The sequence below is a fragment of the Zalophus californianus genome, chromosome 10 (genome assembly GCF_009762305.2).
Source record: "Zalophus californianus isolate mZalCal1 chromosome 10, mZalCal1.pri.v2, whole genome shotgun sequence".
Taxonomy (NCBI): domain Eukaryota; kingdom Metazoa; phylum Chordata; class Mammalia; order Carnivora; family Otariidae; genus Zalophus; species Zalophus californianus.
This window is the reverse complement of record NC_045604.1, coordinates 54,755,479-54,777,283: the sequence shown is the minus strand read 5'-3', so window position 1 is coordinate 54,777,283 and position 21,805 is coordinate 54,755,479. Positions and strand designations below refer to the sequence as shown.

General features: G+C 37.0%; 1 protein-coding gene across 8 annotated transcripts in view; it reads left to right on the top strand.

Annotated features, from left to right (window-relative positions):
* The window catches only part of DNM3 (dynamin 3), a 585,110-nt gene that overhangs the window by 245,214 nt on the left and 318,091 nt on the right, over positions 1 to 21,805 (top strand). For all 8 annotated transcript variants that reach the window (XM_027613359.2, XM_027613356.2, XM_027613361.2 and 5 more), the window contains exons 11-12: positions 669 to 755; positions 5,781 to 5,851. In XM_027613359.2, the coding sequence (XP_027469160.1) occupies positions 669 to 755; positions 5,781 to 5,851 (158 nt within the window). The remainder of the gene's footprint in view (positions 1 to 668; positions 756 to 5,780; positions 5,852 to 21,805) is intronic.

The window sequence follows — 21,805 nt, the reverse complement described above, 5'->3', positions numbered from 1 at the left end:
AACACATCTGTTAGGAAGGAATTAAAAAAATATCTCTGTGGTTCATGGAATGAATCATTCTCAAAGAGTAGTGGAGAAGATAATGGGCCCTGGAGTCTGAGGACTTGGGTTGGAATCCTGGACCCACCAATTCTGAGCTGTTTACTCTTAGGCCAGTCACTTAACTTCTCTGTTTCACTTTTTTCCTTTATAAAATGGGGTTAATAATAGAATCTATCTTTTATGATTATTGTGAATTTTGAATGAGATAATTCATGAGGTATTTAGCACACAGCACATGGTAAGTACTCTATAAATGTGAGTTATTATTCTCCTTTTCATGCTCATTTCCATCTTCTTTATCTTTGAACTTTATTAAGTGCCAACTCTGTAGAGCATAGTAGTAGATGGTATTTGGGTTTCTGGATTTGTTGTTGTTGTTGTTGTTGTTGTTGTTTTCAGGGAATTTCTCTACTGGTTTTAAAGTGTTTCCTCTCAGATAACGTAGTTATTTTGATTATAGTTTGTGGTCCCCCTTCTGTCCCTCTGCCATTCTTCTTTAGGATATTTTACTTTTGCTTTCAGATTTGCTATATGTACCTTCTATAAGACAAAATAATTTCTCTCTGCTTCTTTTTTTGAAACATAACTTTTTGAGTATTAACACTCAGGTCTGTTTCTCTTAACAGCTGGCAAACTTCCCCAGACTGTGTGAGGAAACAGAAAGGATTGTTGCCAACCACATTCGCGAACGAGAAGGGAAGACAAAGGACCAGGTGAGGGGAGGCTTCCTTGGCAGGCAGGGTCCTTGTGGGGAGCGGAAGGTCTCTTCTCTGGGGCTGTCTGGTGGTCTCCAGCAGTTGGCCTGTCTCTGAATGGAAAAAAGTAGCTGCGAACACAACCACATAGGTTTATTTGTACTTATTGATGAATTTTATCCATGTGTTGCTATGCTAACATCTTGTGTACGTTAAAAATATAAACAAGTATAAAAACTTCAGAAGGATGACATTTTGAAAGCAGTAATAGGAGTTCCATTACTTTTTTTATTCCCTCAGTGTTCCATGGATCATCATGTGTACCCCTAGCATGTACACACCCCACTTTGAAAACCAAGAATCCAGAAACATACCACATTTTTTCTTTAGGCAGGGGTTCTTAACCTTTAATGGGCCCACAGATGGGTATCAGGATATTCATAAATTCCAAAAATGTTATGCACAGTGTTTGGTGTTTGCAGTTTCTTTTCTGAGGTGCTTATCCTTAAGAACAGCTCTTTTAAACGTTTCTATTTAGTAAATGCCTATGGCTTGTAAGGCGTGACCTTAAAATTATCTTCTAATCCTATTCAGCTCTGTGAATTCAAAAGATTATTTTATGTGACGATACTTAATTAAAAAAAAAAAGCTAAGGACTATGTGAAAATAATAAAAGCTTCTTAAATTTAGTTGGATTTTGTTCTTAGTTATTTAGAAAACATAATGGGAAGCACGGAGGTTTTCAAGTGCTCTTGGATTCCAGGACACCCCTGTGACAGCACGGAGAGGACACTGGATCCAGGCCATGTGTTCTCCACAAAATAACAGCATGTTCTTGTGAAAATCCCTTCTCAGGACTATTGTTTTCTCATGTACAACATTGGGATGTTGGTCCATATGATCTCAGAAGTCTCTATAAGTTGGAATTCCAAGATTTTTGTGCTTCTTAGGTGAGTTGTAAAGGTGGAGAGGGACAGCCAGGGGAAAAAAGGAGGAAGGCAAAATAGAAGAGTGAGACAAACTGCAAGGAGAGAGACGCAGGCAACCTGCCACAGAGGGTGTAGGCAGGGGTGGAGAGGGAGGGGTGGCAGGAGGAAGTGAAGAGACAGGATGGAGGCCCAATAGGTTGGGATATTTGACTTGGTAACAGCTTGCTCTCTGCTTGAGCTATGGGATTCATTGCTACTACTTTTTATCATTGTGCTTTGAAAGTTAATTAACCATTATTTATAGTTTTCACTTGTTTTCCAGCTTCCACACCCTTGGATAGCTACAATAGCCCAAAGGGGAAAAAACAGGCTTTGTGACTTAGTGGAGATAAACAAATCAGTGTTAACTCATGAACCAATGAAGTGAAGCCCAGGCCCAGATATAAAATCCCGCCGCCAGAAGTTCCCCCACACATCTAATGTCATGGCTGCTGCTGGACCAAGGAAACTTAAGTTCTTGTATTAGCCATACTCCTGACTTTAAGTCAATATGATAACCATTTTAATTTGGTATCTTTATAAAATTCAAGGGATAATATATCCTACTTAACTCTTAGGGATCCTATGTAAAAACAATGTTGAGGAAAAAGTAGTACAATTATTATCTTAATTATAAGCAATTGTTAACTTCTTTATGTTTCATGTTTTAGAGTTTTTGCTTTCCTAAAATGATATTCTCAAATTTAACATTGTTGTTAAGATTGTGGGCTTCCAGTTTAGACTGCCTGAGTTTGAATGCAAGCCCTCCCATTACTTTCTGTGTAAATAAAAAGGTACTCGACATCTTATACTTGAGTTTCCTCATCTTAAAGTGGGGTAATAATGTTAGTTAACTCAGAGGCATTTTGTGAGGATGAAATGAAGTAATCCAAATACAGCTCTTAGTTCTTCATTAATTTTAAGTTGTTTTCATTGTTTTTCCTGAAGAGCTATGACACATAGTATCTGTGAGAAAGAATTGCCTTTTCTGATTTCAAGAGAAATTGTCTTCCATCTGCAACTCTGATGTAATGATGACAGTTAATCAATTAACCACCTAAAGCTGGTGCTTGACACCTATAATATGGACCTGTGTAGCATAGTAAAATCATGCATGTTCTTGGTATTTGAATATATCAGTTTGTATAGATCTCACATATGAGTTCTGAACTCTGTGCTGCTTTGGGTCATATGATGCTTCTGAAGTAGCTGGTCAGAGAGTGACCCATTTCCTCCAGCCTCTGTACCAGAAATGCTTTGAGGTATTCTTGCAGTTATTTTCAGTTTTAAAAGATTTTTAAGAAATTATTACCAGCCTCTGCTCTGGAAGCTTTGTGTGGGGGTAAAAGTCTTCAAAATTAAAAAATATGGGAAACCATAAATCTGTGAACTTTTTTCTTAAACAGTTTTTTCAAACATCTATGTGTGCCTGCTCTTAATCCAGGTGCTTCCATACATGCCATTGCGTGTGAAAGTGGCTGACTTTGTGGGCAATTACTGCTAGCAGGGGTAGCTTTCCTTTTCTTTAAATACTCAGTAACTGCGGGTAAAAAGGCAGTGAGAAACTCTGAGAAGGTGAAAAAATGAGAAAAAAATGTACTATTTTCCTTTTCATCCCCCACATGCAACCTGGCTCTTTTCCTAGGATGAACACAGACTCCCAGTTTCCAGGAATATGAATGAGAGCAGCCATAGTTTTTATTTTTTTTCTACTTTTTTCCTATAGTGCAGTCCAAATTAATGTGCATGAACGGCCAAGATATTCATGACAACCTTAGGCAGTGTTGAGAATTATGTAGATATTTTGCTCTTTATGGTGGCAACAATTTATTTGTGCTTAAACATTATGGTTTATTGATACAAACCCTTGGCGAAACAGATTTGGGAGTATGACATTTAACAGAATCTGGCTTCATTGTAGGGAGAATAGAGGCAATACCACAGATAATCTAATAATGATGATTCCTCCTAACTCTTTAGTTTTATTCATTAAAAGAAGAAATGAAACTGTATCTGATGACATGAAACTTTTTCATACAAGTACGATGTTATTGACCTAATAGTGCCTGTACCTTGGCTTTATGATTGGTAGTGGGGATGGATTTGGGGTGATCCATTTATTCTTTTTGCCAGGTCCCCTTGGGATTCACAGCAAGATTTGGCCAGATGACCAGCCGAGATTAGCCATGAAAGCAAAGCCTTAGAGCTCATAGCATTGGGTAGTGAGAAACAATAATAAGTGGCCATGTACTAATTATAAAATGGTAATAAATTGCTCCCTTTAAAGTAAAGTATTTTTCAAGGCTGGTAGAAGTTATAAATTTATAGCCACAAATACTTACTGAGCACCTACTATGTGTATCATGCTACATTCTGGGCATAAAGTGGTGAACAAGACAAGTATAATTCCTGCTTCCATGGAGCTTACTTGTACTCTCGCAGGGAAGCAAAACATCAAACAAAATATATACAGATAATTAGTTACATTTGTGGTATACACAACAAATAAAAAGCATAAGGTGCAATGTACATGTAAAATATAATATGATATATAGTCTTATATTACAATAATAGCTTGATCCAGTCTGGTTTGGGATGAGGGTACAGGTTGAGGATCTGATAAGGCTTTCCTGAGGAAGTACTCTCTGGGAAGCATTATATAGACCATGTTAGTGAACCATTATCATCAGGGCTCTGATGCACTCAAATGTCATCTTCAGTGGAAGGAGGCGGCGTGAATAAACCTACTGTGTTTATCAAAAGTTCATTCAACAAAGTCAAAGTACAGAGTTCTGGAGGTATGTGGGCAGGGATTCTTTTTTTTTAAAAGATTTTATTTATTTATTTGAGAGAGAGTGCGCACAAGTGGGGATGGGGGTGGGGCAAAAGGAGAGGGAGAAGCAGACTTCCTTCTGAGCAGAGAGCTCGATCCCAGGACCCCGGGATCATGACCTGAGCCAAAGCAGATGCTGAGCCACCCAGGCGCCCCTGTGGGCAGGGATTCTTAAGTATTTTTTTCTATTAACAAGTCTCAGCATTCTAGAAAAACAAGGGACACAGTTGGGAGAACAAGGAAACAGGAAGGGGAACTCAGTTTTGAATATCTCTGGAATAAAACTCTCTTCCGGTTTTTGGTTGGTTGCTTCACCCTCTCTTGTTCTAAGCCCTCTTGTCTCCTATTGAAGAATATTTTCTACAGAGGGACTTTCCAAATCTCTGACTTAGAGTTTGTAAGTATCTTGTGGTTCGAACATTTTCATGTTTCATGTTTACTGGAACATGCATTCAGTTCATTCCTTGACAAATCTTGATTGAATGTGCATGATGTTCTAGGCACTGGGGATAGAGCAGTGGATATGGCAGATGGGGTCTGTATACGGAATATGTAGAAACTTACCATGTCAGCTAGTGGTAGTGTTACAAAGGAAAGTAAGGCAGAGTAATAGGATATAAAGAGACTGCTAGTTTAGATAGAATTAGCAAGGAGGATCCCTTTGAGGAGGTGATCTTTTAGCAGAGACCTGACTGAAGTTTTGCTTTGATAATGAAGCCAGTGATCTCAAGGACGTTTTCTATTTATTTGTATATTGCCTTTTTGAGTTGGTTGATGAGATGTTTCTTCTGCTTGCCTAGAAGGAGCTTAAAGAGGTAGAAGAGAAGAGGAAAAACAAGAGATAATATTGTTATTTCATGGCTAATATACAGTGTCTGCAGGAGCAGGATATTCTGAGCAGCCCCTCACTGGTACACGCATGTCCTTTTGAACATTATGCCTACATTTTAGAAGACTAGAATAATTCTAGGTTCGGTGTTAAATAGGCAAAGAGTACATGCCTGTAAACTATAATGCTGTTGTCTTCATGTGGGACTCAGACTTTTGATGTAGACTTTTACTCTGAATTTAAAGTAAAAATTATGAGAGTCTAATGAGAAAAATTAATGCAGCTTTTCATTTTAACTGAACCATCTTTTTAAAAATCAGAGGAAGATAAATAATTTGTAGGCAATTACTGACATTTGTGTTTGAGAGTATTTGCGATGAGTTTTCACTGAAGTGTTTCTCTTTGCTTTATAGGTACTGCTCTTGATTGACATCCAAGTCTCCTACATCAACACCAACCACGAAGATTTCATTGGGTTTGCAAAGTACGTGAAACACTTGATTGCCACATGCATTCCTCCTGCTAGTTTGGTTAGAATGCACATTGTGAATTTCTGCTACAACCCTACTACTTTTGAGAACACATTCTGTGTCAGGATTAACTCTGAGTCGACCACGTAGGAGGTCTGAACCTCACAGCCATGAGGCCATGTTTTCTCGATAAAGTAGTTGGCTCTTTCTTTGTGCAGCATATGAAGTCATATGTGTCTTAGATATTCATTGTTTTTGGATGATGATCTGCAGTTTGTACTTGAACTCTCATAGATAAGCAGTAACAGATGCACATTTAAAATATGTTTGGGAATACTTTCTCACATAAATTTGAAGTATCAAATGCAATTCACAGGATCCAAGCTATTTTAATAACCCTAAATAAGAATATAGAGGTCTATTTTTTTTTAAACTATCTTTTGTTAACTTAGATGGAATCTTTTTGGATGAACATTCTCTTTTCTACAAAGTGTATATATTTTGTATAAGCTTGTCTTTATATTGCTATTCTGTCATACATGTATTCTGTTATATTCTAATATTCTATTGCTATATTCACGGATACTGTCATATAGATATGCTTAGTTATTCAGGGTTGGTTATTCATCATGTGACATTTTCAAGAGTTCACCATTTTTTCCTGACCTTTAGTGGAACCAACTTTCCTTTGCTAAAAAAAAAAAAAAAAGAAAAGAAAAAAGGAATTTTGATTCTAACTCTAAAATGTATTTGTGGCATGTACATGGTTCCAACTTCGAGTATTTAAAACATAGTCTATTTTATATAAAATATAAAGTAAAGGGGCCAAGTACCATTACTTGAACTGCATATTCAAGAACAGGGACAAGTAAAAAAATATAACAACAAAATATATTACAAATTTATTTAATTATACTCTGACTTAGAAGCAACAGGTATGTAGGTCACGTAAGCTAAACTACACAGTGGCCTGAGGAATTTGTAGGCATATGTTAGGGAGCAAAGCCCCAATTATCCAACAGAAAATTGTCTCATTCTAAACTTGGCTGTTGTCGTGATGGCTTAACCAACGGTGTATGTATATTTTGCATCCATTGTGTGGTAGATTAGTTTTTCTCAACTATTTTCTGTCTGTGACTTATGTATAAAGTTGTTAGAGCACAGTAATGAATATGTTCCTTTGGTCAGTTGACTTTTTCACCACACTACCTACTCCAACTTCTAGATAGGTCTTTTCTCCACAGGCATTTCGCATAGACCTGCCCTCCCCCCTCTTTTAGCCTCCGTGGCTCTCACCATCTGCACTGCTCATTTCCTTCTGCAAAATCACCAGTAGAAAGACACCTAGACTCTGATATTTCTCTCTATCCCTAGGCTTGGAAGCTGGGGGTGGGACTTGAGAATTTCTGCCCAGTTTCCAGCATAGTCAGTGAACTCCATGTGCTGGTGCCAAGCATTACGCTAGTTGCTATGGGGGAAAATATATAAGAAAAAGAAAAAAAATATTTTTGTCTTTACGAGCTTGCCTAATAATTAAAAAGTAGAGAGAAACACATGTAAAAAGTTAAGCTGACACATTCTCCATTTACTTCACTTGCTTCTTTGAGGAATTTAAAAGAACAACAAATCCTTGAGTCATTTGAAATAACAGGAATGCTGCCTTTAATGTTGATTTTTATTGGTTACAAATGCTCGTTAGGTTCTTATAAAAATGTAGCTGTTGTAGATATAAACTTGACACTATAACTTAAAAGTGAAAAGGATGTTGCAACATTGCCCCATTGTGGTACTTGATTTAAGAAAGAAACAGAAAAGAATCATAAGGAGTTTGGAAAGGATTCATATTTTTTTGAACAAGTTTTATAATCAGTGCTGCAATTTAATTTCACCTCTATAGTCTTCTTGGAACATACCCCCCATTACTTACCTATTTATTTATTTATAAAAATTTATTTATTTTAGAGAGAGAGTGAGAGAGGGAGAGAGAATGCGTGAGTGCGGGGGAGGGCAGGTAGGGTTAGGGGGAGAGGGAGAGAGAGAATCTCAAGCAGACTCCCCGCTGAAAGTGGAGCCTCACGTGGGGCCCGATCTCATGACCCTCAGATCATGACCTGAGCCAAAACCAAGAGTTGGAGTTTCAACCAGCTGTGCCACCCAGGCGCCCCATACACTTATTTATTTTTAAAGATAAATAGTCCAGAGTTTCAATATTTTCTACCTCAGAAGCTGTTCAACTACAGTATTATATTGACTTGGTTTCCAAAGGCACATAATTTTGCAAATGTAAATACTTTCAAACTCAGCTTTTTGATTCAGTCTCTCTGTAATCCAGGTGACTGCCCCATTTTTCCAGCAGTGAGATAAAACTATGAACCTTTATGATGTTGGGGGAGAAAAAAGAAGCATTGTTCAAACTGCTTTAGAAACTTAGCAACTATGCACATTTTTCATCGAATTTAAAACTGCACATCTAAACTTTCTTTTAAAGGACTGGCCTGGGAGTCAGCAGTCTGGATATTTTTTTCCAGGATTGTCACTGGTGAGCTTTGGGTTTTGGCAAGTCATTTAGCCTTTCTGTATCTCAGTTTACTGCTCTATCCAATGGAATAATAAATAATACCTGTCTTGTGTACTTTTCAGGATTGTTGGAAGATCAAATTAATGAAGTTATGGGAAAGTGCTTTTGCAAACTGTGGTGTAGTCTGTAAAAGTGAGAAAGTGCCACACACACACACACATACACACACACTCACACACACAGATACCCAGAGGAATTTGATTACTAGATGTACCATTTTACTTTGTTATGAAATTTATGATGACTTGGGTATGATTGCCACTGGAATATTTTTTTAGTTGCTGATATTGTCTCTAAATGAGACTCAGAGGCGAATGTTCTTTCCATTTGTATGCTGAGTTGGAGTGCATTTCAGTGTGACATGGGACAATTATGAATATGAAGAAATGTTCATTTCAAAATCACTTAAGGGGTTGTGGTATTTTTTTATGCTTTTAAAAATTAAAAAAATATGGTTGTAGCTATAAATTTTAAAGTTGGCAGGAATGCTGTTTCCATCAAAGAAGAAAAGTCAAGCCATATTTGAAGACAATTATGTAAGTATTTTTAAGTTCCAAAGATAGAAAATTAAGGTCTGGAGTTGAGGAAAGGAAGCATTTATTTCATGAAATTTTTAGAGAGTTGCCAAAAGAGGGGGACCACTTCTCAGATTTATAGGATGGTGATAGACGTAGCATTTTACACACACATATATTTTTTTCACCTGGGATGATTTTTGTTCTAAAAATTAAAAGAAAAAAGAAAACAAATTGCTAAAATTAGAGGAACAGAATATTAATTCTCAAAGTAGTGTTCAGGACATCTCAAACTTGTCCTTTCTGCTGTAGACTGTATTCCGCCATGCTGAATGTGTGGAAATTTTTTTTCATTTCCCAGCTATTTGTTAAACATGGACCATAAAATATGTACCACGTGTAATGTGTCCAAGAAAGCATTGCTGTAGGCTTGCTTTGGAATTTCTTGATTTCTGAAAGCTTGATCTTTCAACTATAATATAGTTTCTGAATCTAACAGTCCAATATTTCAGAAGAAAATGTCCACTTTCCTCATGATTTAAGGATTTTAATTTATCATTCTTCTCTGTTGAAAAAAACAACAACCCTACATTCTATTTGTTTTATACAATACTAGTTTTTGTTATGTAAGAAAACAAAAGCTAGTCCAATTATTCTTTTATTCACTTCCCCTCTTTCCCTGTAATCCTGCTGTATTTGAATAGAAAGGCAAGCTTGTTAGCTGAATGCCTTGGGAAGTGAACTTTCACATTCTTGGGCTCTTCTTCATTTGTTCCATGGGCACAATTTGCCTTCTGTCTATGACTTATGCAGTCCAGTGGTTTAAGAGAAAAATAGGCTCCAGATATAGACCATTAGAATAATTATCTCTGTGCCACGAGCAGCAGACCAAGGTCCATTTTTCAATCTGCTCGGTCAGTCTCAACACCTGTTTTCTCATAGCTGAAATGATACAGTGTGCAGATTTCAGTTCTTGTTATATGAGTACCATGAAAATTCTATTGGTTGTAATATTCATTGTATCTCTTTCCTGATCCTCTGGAATGCCTTTGTTGCCATTTTATGAAAGGTGGTAAATGGGAGCCTTGGCACCAAATTTTAGAGCAATGTTGGTTTTTCCCTTTGCATTCTCCTTTTTTTTTCCCAATACATAATTATATTCTATTATTGCAGTGTTTCAAATTCCTATTCTTACATGAGAATATTCTCTCTTGTGGAATCAAATTTTAGGTATTATAACAAGATTATTCTTTTGACTCATGCAAATTCAGGAATTAAATGCTTGGTTGCTTACTGGGACTAGTATTGGGTAGAAATATAGGGTTGAACAACTTGCAAGGGCATCATTGGTGTTACCTATTCAAATAAGTTATGAATTCTAATGTTTTAAGCACCATTTTAAAAATAAGCAGACTTGTACTTTTCTCTTTCATTCTCAAATCTGTTATTTTGAATATTATCTTCATCCTTAAAATGGATCTTAGGAGGTGAGTCATCCTTCTTTGATAGGCCCCCAAGTTCTAGAGGGTTTTCTTGCATAATATTTAGCCTGTGACTTCACTAAAGATCTTGCAGGGGGAATTGACATCATGTAGTTTTCTTCCCCTTTTGGCATCAATCTGATTGGACGGAGCCAAGCCAGCATGTGATAAGCTGCACTCTTGGGACTCTCGACGAGTGTTCATAATCTTCTTGGGGTAATATAAAAGAACATTCTGAAAGAGCTTCTTAACTTCAGAGCAGTGCTGTCCAATAGAACTTTCTGAAGGGATGGGAATATTTTATAATCTGTGCTGTCCAATACAATAGCTTCTAGCCACGTATACCTATTGAGTAGCTTAAATGTGGCTAGTAAAACAAAAGAAATGTAATGAAATGAAAGTTAAATTTTAATTAATTAAATTTTTGATTTAAATAGCCACATTTGGCTACCAGAACTGTATTGGACAACACAGTTCTAGAGTATGGTGAGTCCAGCTGATTGCTGAGTCCTTCATTGGTGAGCCATACTTTACTGACTGCTTGGTGGTAACCTACAGTGGTAGCTACTAGAAGAGAAAAAGCAGATAACTTTGTTAGTTCCTGCTAAGCAAACCCCAAGGCTTAGGAATGTGCAGTCAACTCTTTATTTTTTTTAAATTTTATTTTTTTATGTTATGTTAGTCACCATACATTACATCATTAGTTTTTGATATGGTGTTCCATGATTCATTGTTTGCATATAACACCCAGTGCTCCATTCAATACATGCCCTCCTTAATACCCATCACGGAGCTAACCCATCCCTCCCACCCCCTCCCCTCTAAAACCCTCAGTTTTGTTTCTCAGAGTCCGTAGTCTCTCATGGTTCGTCTCCCCCTCCGATTCCCCCCCCCTTCATTTTTCCCTTCCTACTATCTTCTTCTTCTTTTTTTTTTAACATATAATGTATTACTTGTTTCAGAGGTACAGGTCTGTGATTCATCAGTCTTACACAATTCACAGCACTCACCATAGCACATAGCCTCCCCAGTGTCTATCACTCAGCCACCCCATCCCTCCCACCCCCCACCACTCCAGCAACCCCCAGTTTATTCCTGAGATTAAGAATTCCTCATATCAGTGAGATCATATGATACTTGTCTTTCGCTGATTGACTTATTTCGCTTGGCATAATTCCCTCCAGTTCCATCTATGTCATTGCAAATGGCAAGATTTCGGTTTTTTTGATGGCTGCATAATATTCCATTGTATATATATATATATATATACACCACATCTTCTTTATCCATTCATCTGTTGATGGACATCTTGGCTCTTTCCATAGTTTGGCTGTTGTGGACATTGCTGCTATAAACATTGGGGTGCACATGCCCCTTTGGATCACATTTCTATCTTTGGGGTAAGTACCCAGTAGTGCAGTTGCTGGGTCATAGGGTAGCTCTATTTTCAACTTTTTGAGGAACCTCCATACTGTTTTCCAGAGTGGCTGCACCAGCTTGCATTCCCACCAACAGTGTAGGAGGGTTCCCCTTTCTCTACATCCTCACCAACATCTGTCGTTTCCTGACTTATTAATTTTAGCCATTCTGGCTAATGCTCTGTCACCAAAGTATAGAGGATGGGCCTTTTCCTTATACTGCCTTAGTGTATATGTTACCATTTTGTTAGTATTTTCTCTATCATGGTTACTACTAAAGTTTCATTTAATTTCAAATCTCTACGAACTAAACATAGTGGTGGAGGGAGAGGCACACCCTAACATTTGCCATGGAATCTGCATCTTTGAGGGACTCCATTTTCTTGATTCACTTGAGCCCCCTATGGGTTGACTTAGAGTCAACCTTAGATTTAGACTCCACTTTTTTCTTTCTCATTTGTCTTTCACTTTTCAGCCCACTGCAGTCTTTTTTTTTTTTAAGATTTTTTAAAATTTATTATTTGAGAGAGAGAGATTGAGAGAACGAGAGGGAGGAGGGGCAGGGGGAGAAGCAGACTCCCTGCTGAGCAGAGAGCCCAATGCAGGACTCGATCCCAGGACCCTGGGATCATGACCTGAGCTGAAGGCAGTCGCAGTTAACCGACTGAGCCACCCAGGCATCCAGCCCACTGCAGTCTTGTTTCTTCCACACTACTCTACTGAGACTGCTTTTGGTCGAGACAGAACCATTAATCCAATGGACAATTCTGAGTCTTTCATTTTACACCATAACCGTTTCTTGTTGAGATCTGTTCCTTTGCTTCAGTACCCCTCCACTGTTTCCTGGTTTTCCTCTTTCTGCTCTAGCCTCACCTTCTCAGTTTTATTTTGGAGGTCTTTATCCTCTGATCATTGCCTAACAGCTGTTTTTTATCATGAGTCTTTCATAGATCCTCTTCTTTTCTCACTTAACTGCACTATCCCTGACCAATACCTCTCACTAAAATGATTGCAGTTACCATCTTTATCTGATGACTCTAAATCTAGACCTCCATTCCAGAACTTTGTCCTGGACTGTGTACCATATTCCACTACATACTAGGCACCTCTACTTGTATACCTTATAGAAGCCACAACCAAATATTTATAAATTAAGCTCATCATGTGATCTTAGAATTTACTCCTCTCCATCGTTCCCTCTCTCTGTGGATGGGAACTCCCAGTTGCTCAAACCAGAAACCCGGGCATCATTTTCTACTCCTTCTTCCCCTTCTTTGTTTCCCTCCAGCTTTATCAATTCCATTTGATTCTGCCTCTGTAATATTTTTTGAGCTTGTCTATTTCTTCCTGTCATCATTACTACTACTAAAGTTAGTCTTTTCTTGCCTGGGTTACTACAATAGTCTCCCTGCCTCTTGTCACGTTCATTCTCATTGCTTCTGGGGTTCCTTATTACTTTCAGAGTAAAGTCTAAACTGATTAGTATGGTTTCTAAGGTCCTGTAGAATCCATCTTCTGCTTACCTCTTCAGCTATTCTGTTGTCACTATTTCTGTCTGTCTCACCCCCTAGCCCTGTGCTCTGGCCAGACCACTTTTGGATCCCTCAATGTGCCATACTCTTGCTGCAGCACCTGTCTATGGCAGACTTCTTCAAAATATTTAAACTTCCTATTGCAGATAACTTTAATAATCTAGTTAAAAATAACCTTGGTATCAAAATATAATTTCATAACTATTTCTTAAGAAACTACTATAAACACTGTGCTAGGTAATGCTGGTGGTGAGAGAGGTAAAGATACCCAGATTAATGTAGCACACCACCAGCCATCAAGGAGCAGACATAGTTGGAGGGGAGTTGAGATGAGCCTATAACAAAGTCCTGTTTCTATAATGCAGGCATAGGCCCAGAGCTTTGGGAGTTCATGCGAAAGAGAGATAACTGGAGGTTTCTAAGAAGGCATAATCCAGAAATGGTAGTCGATTGACTTTGAAGGCTGGGTGGGATTCCAACAGTCAGAGGGAGGGGGTCTAGGCTGACTGTTTCCTGTCTTCCCTGCTTCAGAGTCAATACTACCCATTTCAGGGAGGTAATTTTACTAAAACACTGCTTTGATCATGCCATTTGCTGGCTCAGAAACTTTGAATACTTTTTGCTGCCTCTAATATAGTGGCCAAATTCTTCATAATTGACTTCAACATACAGTTATTGTACTAGATGGCTCTTAAGGTCATATTACAAACCTGAATCTATGATTATATAATTTTGCCATAATAGTTTTACTTTCCACAACTTCCCTACATGCCTCATTTTTTACCTCCTGGCTTTGCTAATACTACTCCATTCTCTTGGAATGCAGTTGCTTATCTTCCTTTGTTAAAGTCTAACCTCTTTTCAAGTTTTCTGTGAAAATCTTAGATCACATCAGACCAAAATAATCTTTTTTCTCTGAACATTCGGACCTATTACCATGCATAGGGCTTATTTGGAAAATGGCCACATACCCCCTTGACACACTCTTTTGTTATTTGAATCTTTTGTTATGTGTGCACACTGACAAGGATAGAAATGAATATGCAAAAAATAATTTGAGCTAAAAGATAATATTTTTTTCTTTGAATGAATTTCATCATGTTCTTATTTTTACAAAAATTTAAGCCTCTTATTACATACTTTTAAAATCATTAGGTCTCAGAAAATTAAACTAAATAAACCTAATTTGGTTTTCTGTGTGTTAGTGCTTTGGCAAAGCCTTCCACAGTGACTTGTGTGTAATAGGAATTTATACAATTAACAACAAACACACACACGGAATAAGATGTAAGGCAATTATATCCTACATTTGGAACAGAAGCACTTTATTTTTTAGCTTTCTGTTACATCTTCACATACTTATTCGTATGGAGTTTATTCTTTCTATGTTATTTGTGTTTTGTGTAGCTCACTACCTGTACTAGGTAAATTGGAGGCTTCTGATTACAAGAACTGTACTTATTTGTGTTTATATCTTCTACAGAGTGCCTTCCAGATAACTGGTGGTCTAAAATTTTTGACTTATGTCAAATTAAAGCATTATATATCGGTATGTTTTCAATATTGCAGATATAACCAACTAAGTATCTATCACCAAGAATATGTCCAAGGGCTCAAATTAACTTGCAAGTCCTTACATGGTTTCCCATGAATACATTTTAATTTTTACTTACTTATATTTTTAAATTAAATTTATTTTTTTAGTTTATTTTTTTAAAAATTCAAGTATAATTAGCATACAGTATTCTATTCATTTCAGGTATACAATATGATGATTCAACAATTCTATACATTTTTCAGTGCTCATCAAAATAAGTGTATTCTTAATCCCCTTATCTGTTTCACTCATGCCCCCACCAACCTCCCCTCTGGCAACCACCAGTTGTTTTTTTTTATTTAAGAATGTTTTTTATTGTTTGTCTTTTTATCTTTGTTCATTTGTTTTGTTTCTTAAATTCCACATATGAGTGAAATCATATGGTATTTGTCTTTCTCTGATTGACTTATTTCAGTTAATGTAATAACTTTCTAGGTCTGTCCATGTTGTTGCAAATTGCAAGATTTCATTCTTTTTAATGGCTGAGTAATAATCCATAATGTGTATGTGTGTGTGTGTGTGTGTATATATATATATATATACACAACTATAATATAATTATATATAATATAATATATAATATAACATGTATAATTATATATTGTAAATATTATATATTACATCTTCATATCCATTCATCTACATATGGACAGGTGGGTTTCTTGCATATATTGGCTATTGTAAATAATGCTGAAATAAACATAAAAGTGCATATGTCTTTTCAAATTGTGTTTTCATTTTTGTTGGGTAAATACCCTTTAGTGGAATTACTGGATCATATGGTAATTCTATTTTAAATTTTTTGAGGAACCTCCATACTGTTTTCCTCAGTGGCTGTACCAGGTTGAATTCCCACCAACAGTGCATGAGGTTTCCTTTTTCTCTTCATCTTTGTCAGCACTTGTTATTTCTTCTGTTTCTGATTTTAGCCATTCTGACAGGTGTGAGGTGATATCTCATTGTGGTTTTGATTTGCATTTCCCTGATGATTAGTGATATTGAGCATCTTTTCATGTGTCTGTTGGCTATCTGTATGTCTTCTTTGGAAAAATGTCTAATCAGGTCTTCTGTCCATTTTTAAATTGGATTATTTGGTTTTCAGGTGTTGAGTTGTATAAGTTCTTTATATATTTTGTATATGTACCCCTAATCAGATAAATCATTTGCAATATCTCCTCCCATTCAGTAGTTTTTCTTTTCATTTTGTTGATGGTTTCCTTTGCTGTTAATAGTCCCAATAGTTTGATTTTGTAATGTCAAAGAAATTACTGCCTATGTTTTTTTTTCTAGGAATTTTATGGTTTCAGGTCTCACATTTAGGTCTTTAAACCATTTTGAGGTTATTTTTGTGTATGATATAAGAAAGTGGTACAGTTTCATTCTTTTATATGTAGCACTCTAGTTTTCCCAAAGCCATTTGTTGAAGACACTATCTTCTTCCCATTGTACATTCTTTCCTCCTTTGTTGTAGATTAATTGACCATAAAAGCATGGGTTTATTTCTGGGCTCTCTTTTCTGTTCCATTGATCTATGTGTGTGTTTCTGTGCATGTACCATACTGTTTTGATTATTACAGCTTTGTAGTATATCTTAAAACCCAGGATTGTGATGTCTCCAGCTTTGTTTTTCTTTCTGAAGATTGCTTTGGCTGTTTGGGGTCTTTATGATTTCATACAAATGTTAGTGTCATTTGTTCTAGTTCTGTGAAAAATGCTGTTGGTATTTTGATAGAGATTGCATGTAGGATTGCTTTGGGTGCTATGGACGTTTTAAAAGTATTGGTTCTTCCAATCCATGAGCATCACCTTGGTTAAGTTTATTCTTGGGTATTTAATTTCATTTTTTATTTTTTGAGGGGGGTGGGAGGAGCAGAAGGAAAGAATCTTAGGCAGGCTCCATGCCTAGCATAGAGCCTGATGCAAGGCATCACCCTGAGATCATGACTTGAGCTGAGATCAAGAGTCGGAAGCTTAACTGACTGAGCTACCTAGGTGCCCTGGGATTTTATTCTTTTTGGAGCAATTATAAATGGGCTTGTTTTCTTAATTTCTCTTTTTGCTGTTTCATTATTAGCATATAGAAATGCATCAGATTTCCACATATTAATTTTGTATCCTGAGACTATTGATGTATTAGTTCTAGTAGTTTTTTGGTGGATTCTTTCAGGTTTTCTATATAAAGTATCATGTCATCTGCAAATAGTGACAGTTTTACTTCTTCCTTACCAATCTGGATGCCTTTTCCTTCCTTTTCTTGTTTGATTTTCGTAGCTAGAACTTCCAGTACTATGTTGAACAAAAGTGGTGAGAGTGGACATCTTGATTTTGTTCCTGTTCTTAGAGGAAAAGCTCTTGTTTTTTCACCACTGACTATGATGTTAGCTATGTGTTTTTCATATAAGGCCTTTATTATGTTGGGGTATGTTTCTTCTAAACCTACTTTGTTGAGAGTTTTTACCATGAATGGATGTTGTAGTTTGTCAAATGCTTTTTCTGCATCTAGTGAGGTGATTATATGGTTTGTCTCTTTTCTCTTGTCAATGTGATTAATTTGCGAATATTGAACCACTCTTGCGTCCCTGGAATAAATCCCACTTGATCATGATGAATGATCTTTTCATGTTTTGTTAGGTTTGTTTTGCTAAGATTTTGTTGAGGATTTCTTTCTTTCTTTTTTTTGTTGTTGTTGAGGATTTCGACATCTATGTTCATCAGAGATATTGGCCTGTGGTTTTCCTTTTTTGTGGTATCTTTATCTGGTTTTAGTATCAGGGTAATGCTGGCCTCATAATGAATTTGGATGCTTTTCTTCCTCTTCTATTATTTGGAATATTTCAAGAAGAATAGGTGTTAACTCTACCCTCTGGTCTTGGACCTTTATTTGTTTGGAGGTTTTTTTTTTTTCTTTTTTATTACTGATTCAATTTCACTGCTGGTAATGGGTCTGTTCTAATTTTGTCTTTTCCTGATTCAGCTTTGCAAGGTTATATGTTTCTAGGAATTTCTTGTAGGTTGTCTGATTTGTTGGCATATAATTTTTCATAATATTCTCTTATAATCCTTTCTCTTTCTATGGTGTGGGTTGTTATTTCTTCTCCTTTATTTCAGATTTTATTTATTTGAGACCTCTTTCTTTTTCTTGATGAGTCTGGCTACAGATAAAGAATTTTGTTGATTTTTTCTAAGAACCAACTTCTGGTTTCATTAATCTGTTTTATTGGTTTTTACTTTTTTTAGTCTCTATTTCATTTGTTTCTGCTCTAATTTTTATTTTCTTCCTTCTACTGGCTTTGGGCTCTGTTTTCCTTTTTCTAGCTTCTTTAGGTGTAAGGTTAGGTTGCTTATTTGAGATTTTTCTTGCTTTTTGAGGTAAGCCTGTATTGCTATAATCATCCCTCTCTGAACAGCTTATGCTGCATCTCAAAGATTTTGGACCGTGTGTTTTCATTTTCATTTCTCTCCATGTATTTTTTATTTCCTCTTTGAATTTCTTGGTTGACACATTCATTGTTTAGTAGCATGTTATTTAGCCTCCATGTATTTGTGTTCTTTCTACTTTTTTTTCTTGTGAATGGCTTCTAGTTTTATACCATTGTGGTCAGAAAAGATCCATGATATGATTTCAGTCTTTTTGAATTTGTTGAGCCTTGTTTTGTGGACTAATTGTGATGTATTCTGGAAAATGTTTCATGTACACTTAAAAAGATTATGTATTCCACTGTTTTTGGATAGAATGTGCAAATTTATCTGTTAGATCCATTTGGTTTAATGTGTCACTCAAAGATACTATTGCCTTGTAGATGTTCTGCCTGGCTGATCTATCCATTGATGTTAGTGGGGTGTTAAAGTTCACTACTATTGTTGTATTACTGTCAGTTTCTTCCTTTATGTCTGTTAATGGTTGCTTTATGTATTTAGTTGTTCCTATGTTGGGCCTACAAATATTTACAACTGTTATATACTCTGGTTGGATTATTGCCTTTATCATTATATAGTGTCCTTCTTTGTCTCTTGTTGCAGTCTTTGTTTTAAAGTCTATATAGTCTGATAAAAATATTGCTACCCCAGCTTTCTTTTTGCTTCCATTTGCATGGTAAGTGCTTATTCCATCCCTTCACTTTCAGTTTGCATGTATCTTTAGGTCTGAAGTGAGTTTCTTGTAGGTAGCCCATAGATGGGTGTTGCTTTTTTTTTTTAATCCATCAGTCACTCAGGGTCTTTTGATTGGAGCATTTAGTCAGTTTACATCCAAAATAATTGTTGATTGGTATGCACTTATTGCCATTTTGTTACTTGTTTTATGGTTGTTTTTGTAGTTCTTCCCTGTTCCTTACTTCTCTTGCTCTCTTCCCTTATGGTTTTATGTCTTTCTTTAGTGTATGCTTGGATTGCTTTCTTCTTATTTTTTGCATATCTATTACAGGTATTTAATTTGTGGTTACCCTTGGGCTCATATATAACATTTTATGCATATAGCAGTCTATATCAAGTTGATGGTCACTTAAGTTTGAACCCATTCCAAAAGCACTAAATTTTTCTCCCCCCTCCCATGTTTCATGTATATGATGTCATACTTTATATCCTCTTATTTTGTGAATCTCTTGATGATATTCATAGATATAACTGATTTTACTGCCTTTGTGCTTTAACCTCCATACTGGTTTTAAAAGTGATTAATCTAATACTTTTATTATGTTTGTATTTAACTGTGAAATTTTTTCCTTTCGCAATTTTCTTACTCCTGAGTATGGCCTTTTCTTTCCGCTCAGAGGATTCCCTTTAATGTTTCTTGTAAGGCTGGTTTAATTGTGAAGAACTCCTTTAACCTTTGTTTTCTGGTAAATTCTTTATCTCTCCTTCTGTTCTGAATAATAGCCTTGCTGAGTAAAGTATGTTTGGTTGCAGGTTTTTTCCTTTCAGCACATTGAATATATCATGCCCCTCTCTTCTGGCCTGCAAAGTTTCTGCTGAAAAATCAGCTCATCGCCTTATGGGGTTTCCATTGTATGTAACGGTTTTCTCTTGCTGCTTTTAAACTTCTCTTTATCACTATTTTTGCCATTTTAATTATTATGTGTCTTGGTGTGGGCCTTCTTGGGTTGATATTTTTGGGAGCTCTCTGTGCCTTCGAATCAGATACCAGTTTCCTTCCATAGATTAGGGAAGTTTTCAGCTATTATTTCCTCAAATAAAATTTCTGCCCCCTTTTCTTCTCCTTCTGGAATCCCTATAATGCAAATGTTATTATACCTGATGACATTGCTAAGTTCCCTTAACCTATTCTCATTTTTTTATTAATTTTTTTTCTTTTTGCTGTTCAGTACTCTGTCTTCCAGCTTGTTGATCCATTCTTCTGCCTCCTCATATCTACTATTACTAGATTCGTATAGTGTATTTTTAATTTCATTTATTGAGTTCTTCATCTCTGATTGGTTCTTTTTTATATTTTCTATCTTTTTGTTGAAGGTCTCACTGAGATCCTCCATCCTTTTCTCAAGTCCATTAAGTATCTTTATGACCATTACTTTGATTTTTTTTTTAAATCAGACATATTCTTGTCTTTGTTTCATTTAGTTCTGTTGCTGTGGTTTTGTCCTATTCTTTAATTTGTGACATATTCCTCTGTCTCCTCATTTTGTCTAACTGTGTTTGTTTCTATATATTAGGAAAAGCAGTTACGTCTCCTGGATCTTGAAAGTAGTGGTTTTATGAGGAAGAGGTCCTGTGGTGCCCTGTAGCACAAGGTCCTCTGTTCATCAGAACCAGGCACTTCAGGGGTGTGTCCTGTATGGGTTTCGTGTACCCTGTTGTTGTGGCTAAGCTTTCTTTGCCTTCAGTCCAGTCAACTGCAATGGCTCACTTTACCTGTTGTGGGCAAGATTTAGTCCCTGTGCTGTTAAGGGGCCAGCCAGGGGCCCCTGTGGGCTTGTAGTTGGGTAATGGGGCAGACTAGAGGTCTGCCCTCAGCCTATTTGCCAGGACTGCAAAGTGACCCCAAACTGCAGGGCTCTCTCCCTGTGCTGCCTCCCAGGAGGTTTTCGTTGGTGGGTGGGGCTGGCATTTAGACCAAGATACCTGCCCCCATACTGTCTGCTGGGACTGCAATTACACTGATCAGCAGGGGACTCTCTCTGCACTGCCAGTTATAAGGCCTGGCTGCTGGGGATGAATATACCAATAGAATTGGTATGTGTGGTTATTTTCCCCTTTCATCAGGGCAGGAGTCACTTTGGAGTGGTGTCAGTCCCTGTTGGGGCTGCTTGCAGGATGAGATACAATAAGAGCCACTTTGAGGGGACCTCTGCAGAGTGGGGTAGGTTGGATGGGGTGAATCCACAGGAGAATGTGGGGGTGGGGAACACAGTGTCAACAAGATAGGTAGAGGGTATTGAAGCTGCCTCCCGCAGGTATCTGGCTGTCTAGGCTTGAGATGGGGGTGGGAGCATGGGAAGAAATGGAACTTGCCAGCTCTTTTGTTCTTGGAGAATTCTCCTAATGATATTTGCCCCTCTAGCATTCGTTCTGAAATTGGTAAATAAATCTCCTTCCCATATATTCCAAGCTGCTTCTGTATCTAGGTGGTTTTATTTGCTGTACTGTCTCATTAAGGGCAGGGACTTAGTTTCTTGTTCCTCTCCACATCTCCCAGAGTTGAGCCTGCTGATTTTTAAAGTACCAGAGTTAAGCCCCACCGTTTGTAAAAATCTCATGAAGTTAAGCTCGAGTTTTCAAAGCCAAATGTTATGGGGACTTGTATTCCTAGTGCAGGTCCCCTGTGCCTGGGGTGCCTGGTATGTGGTCTTCTCCACTCTTGTGGTGTCCCTTCCATTTGTGGTTGGTCTCACCA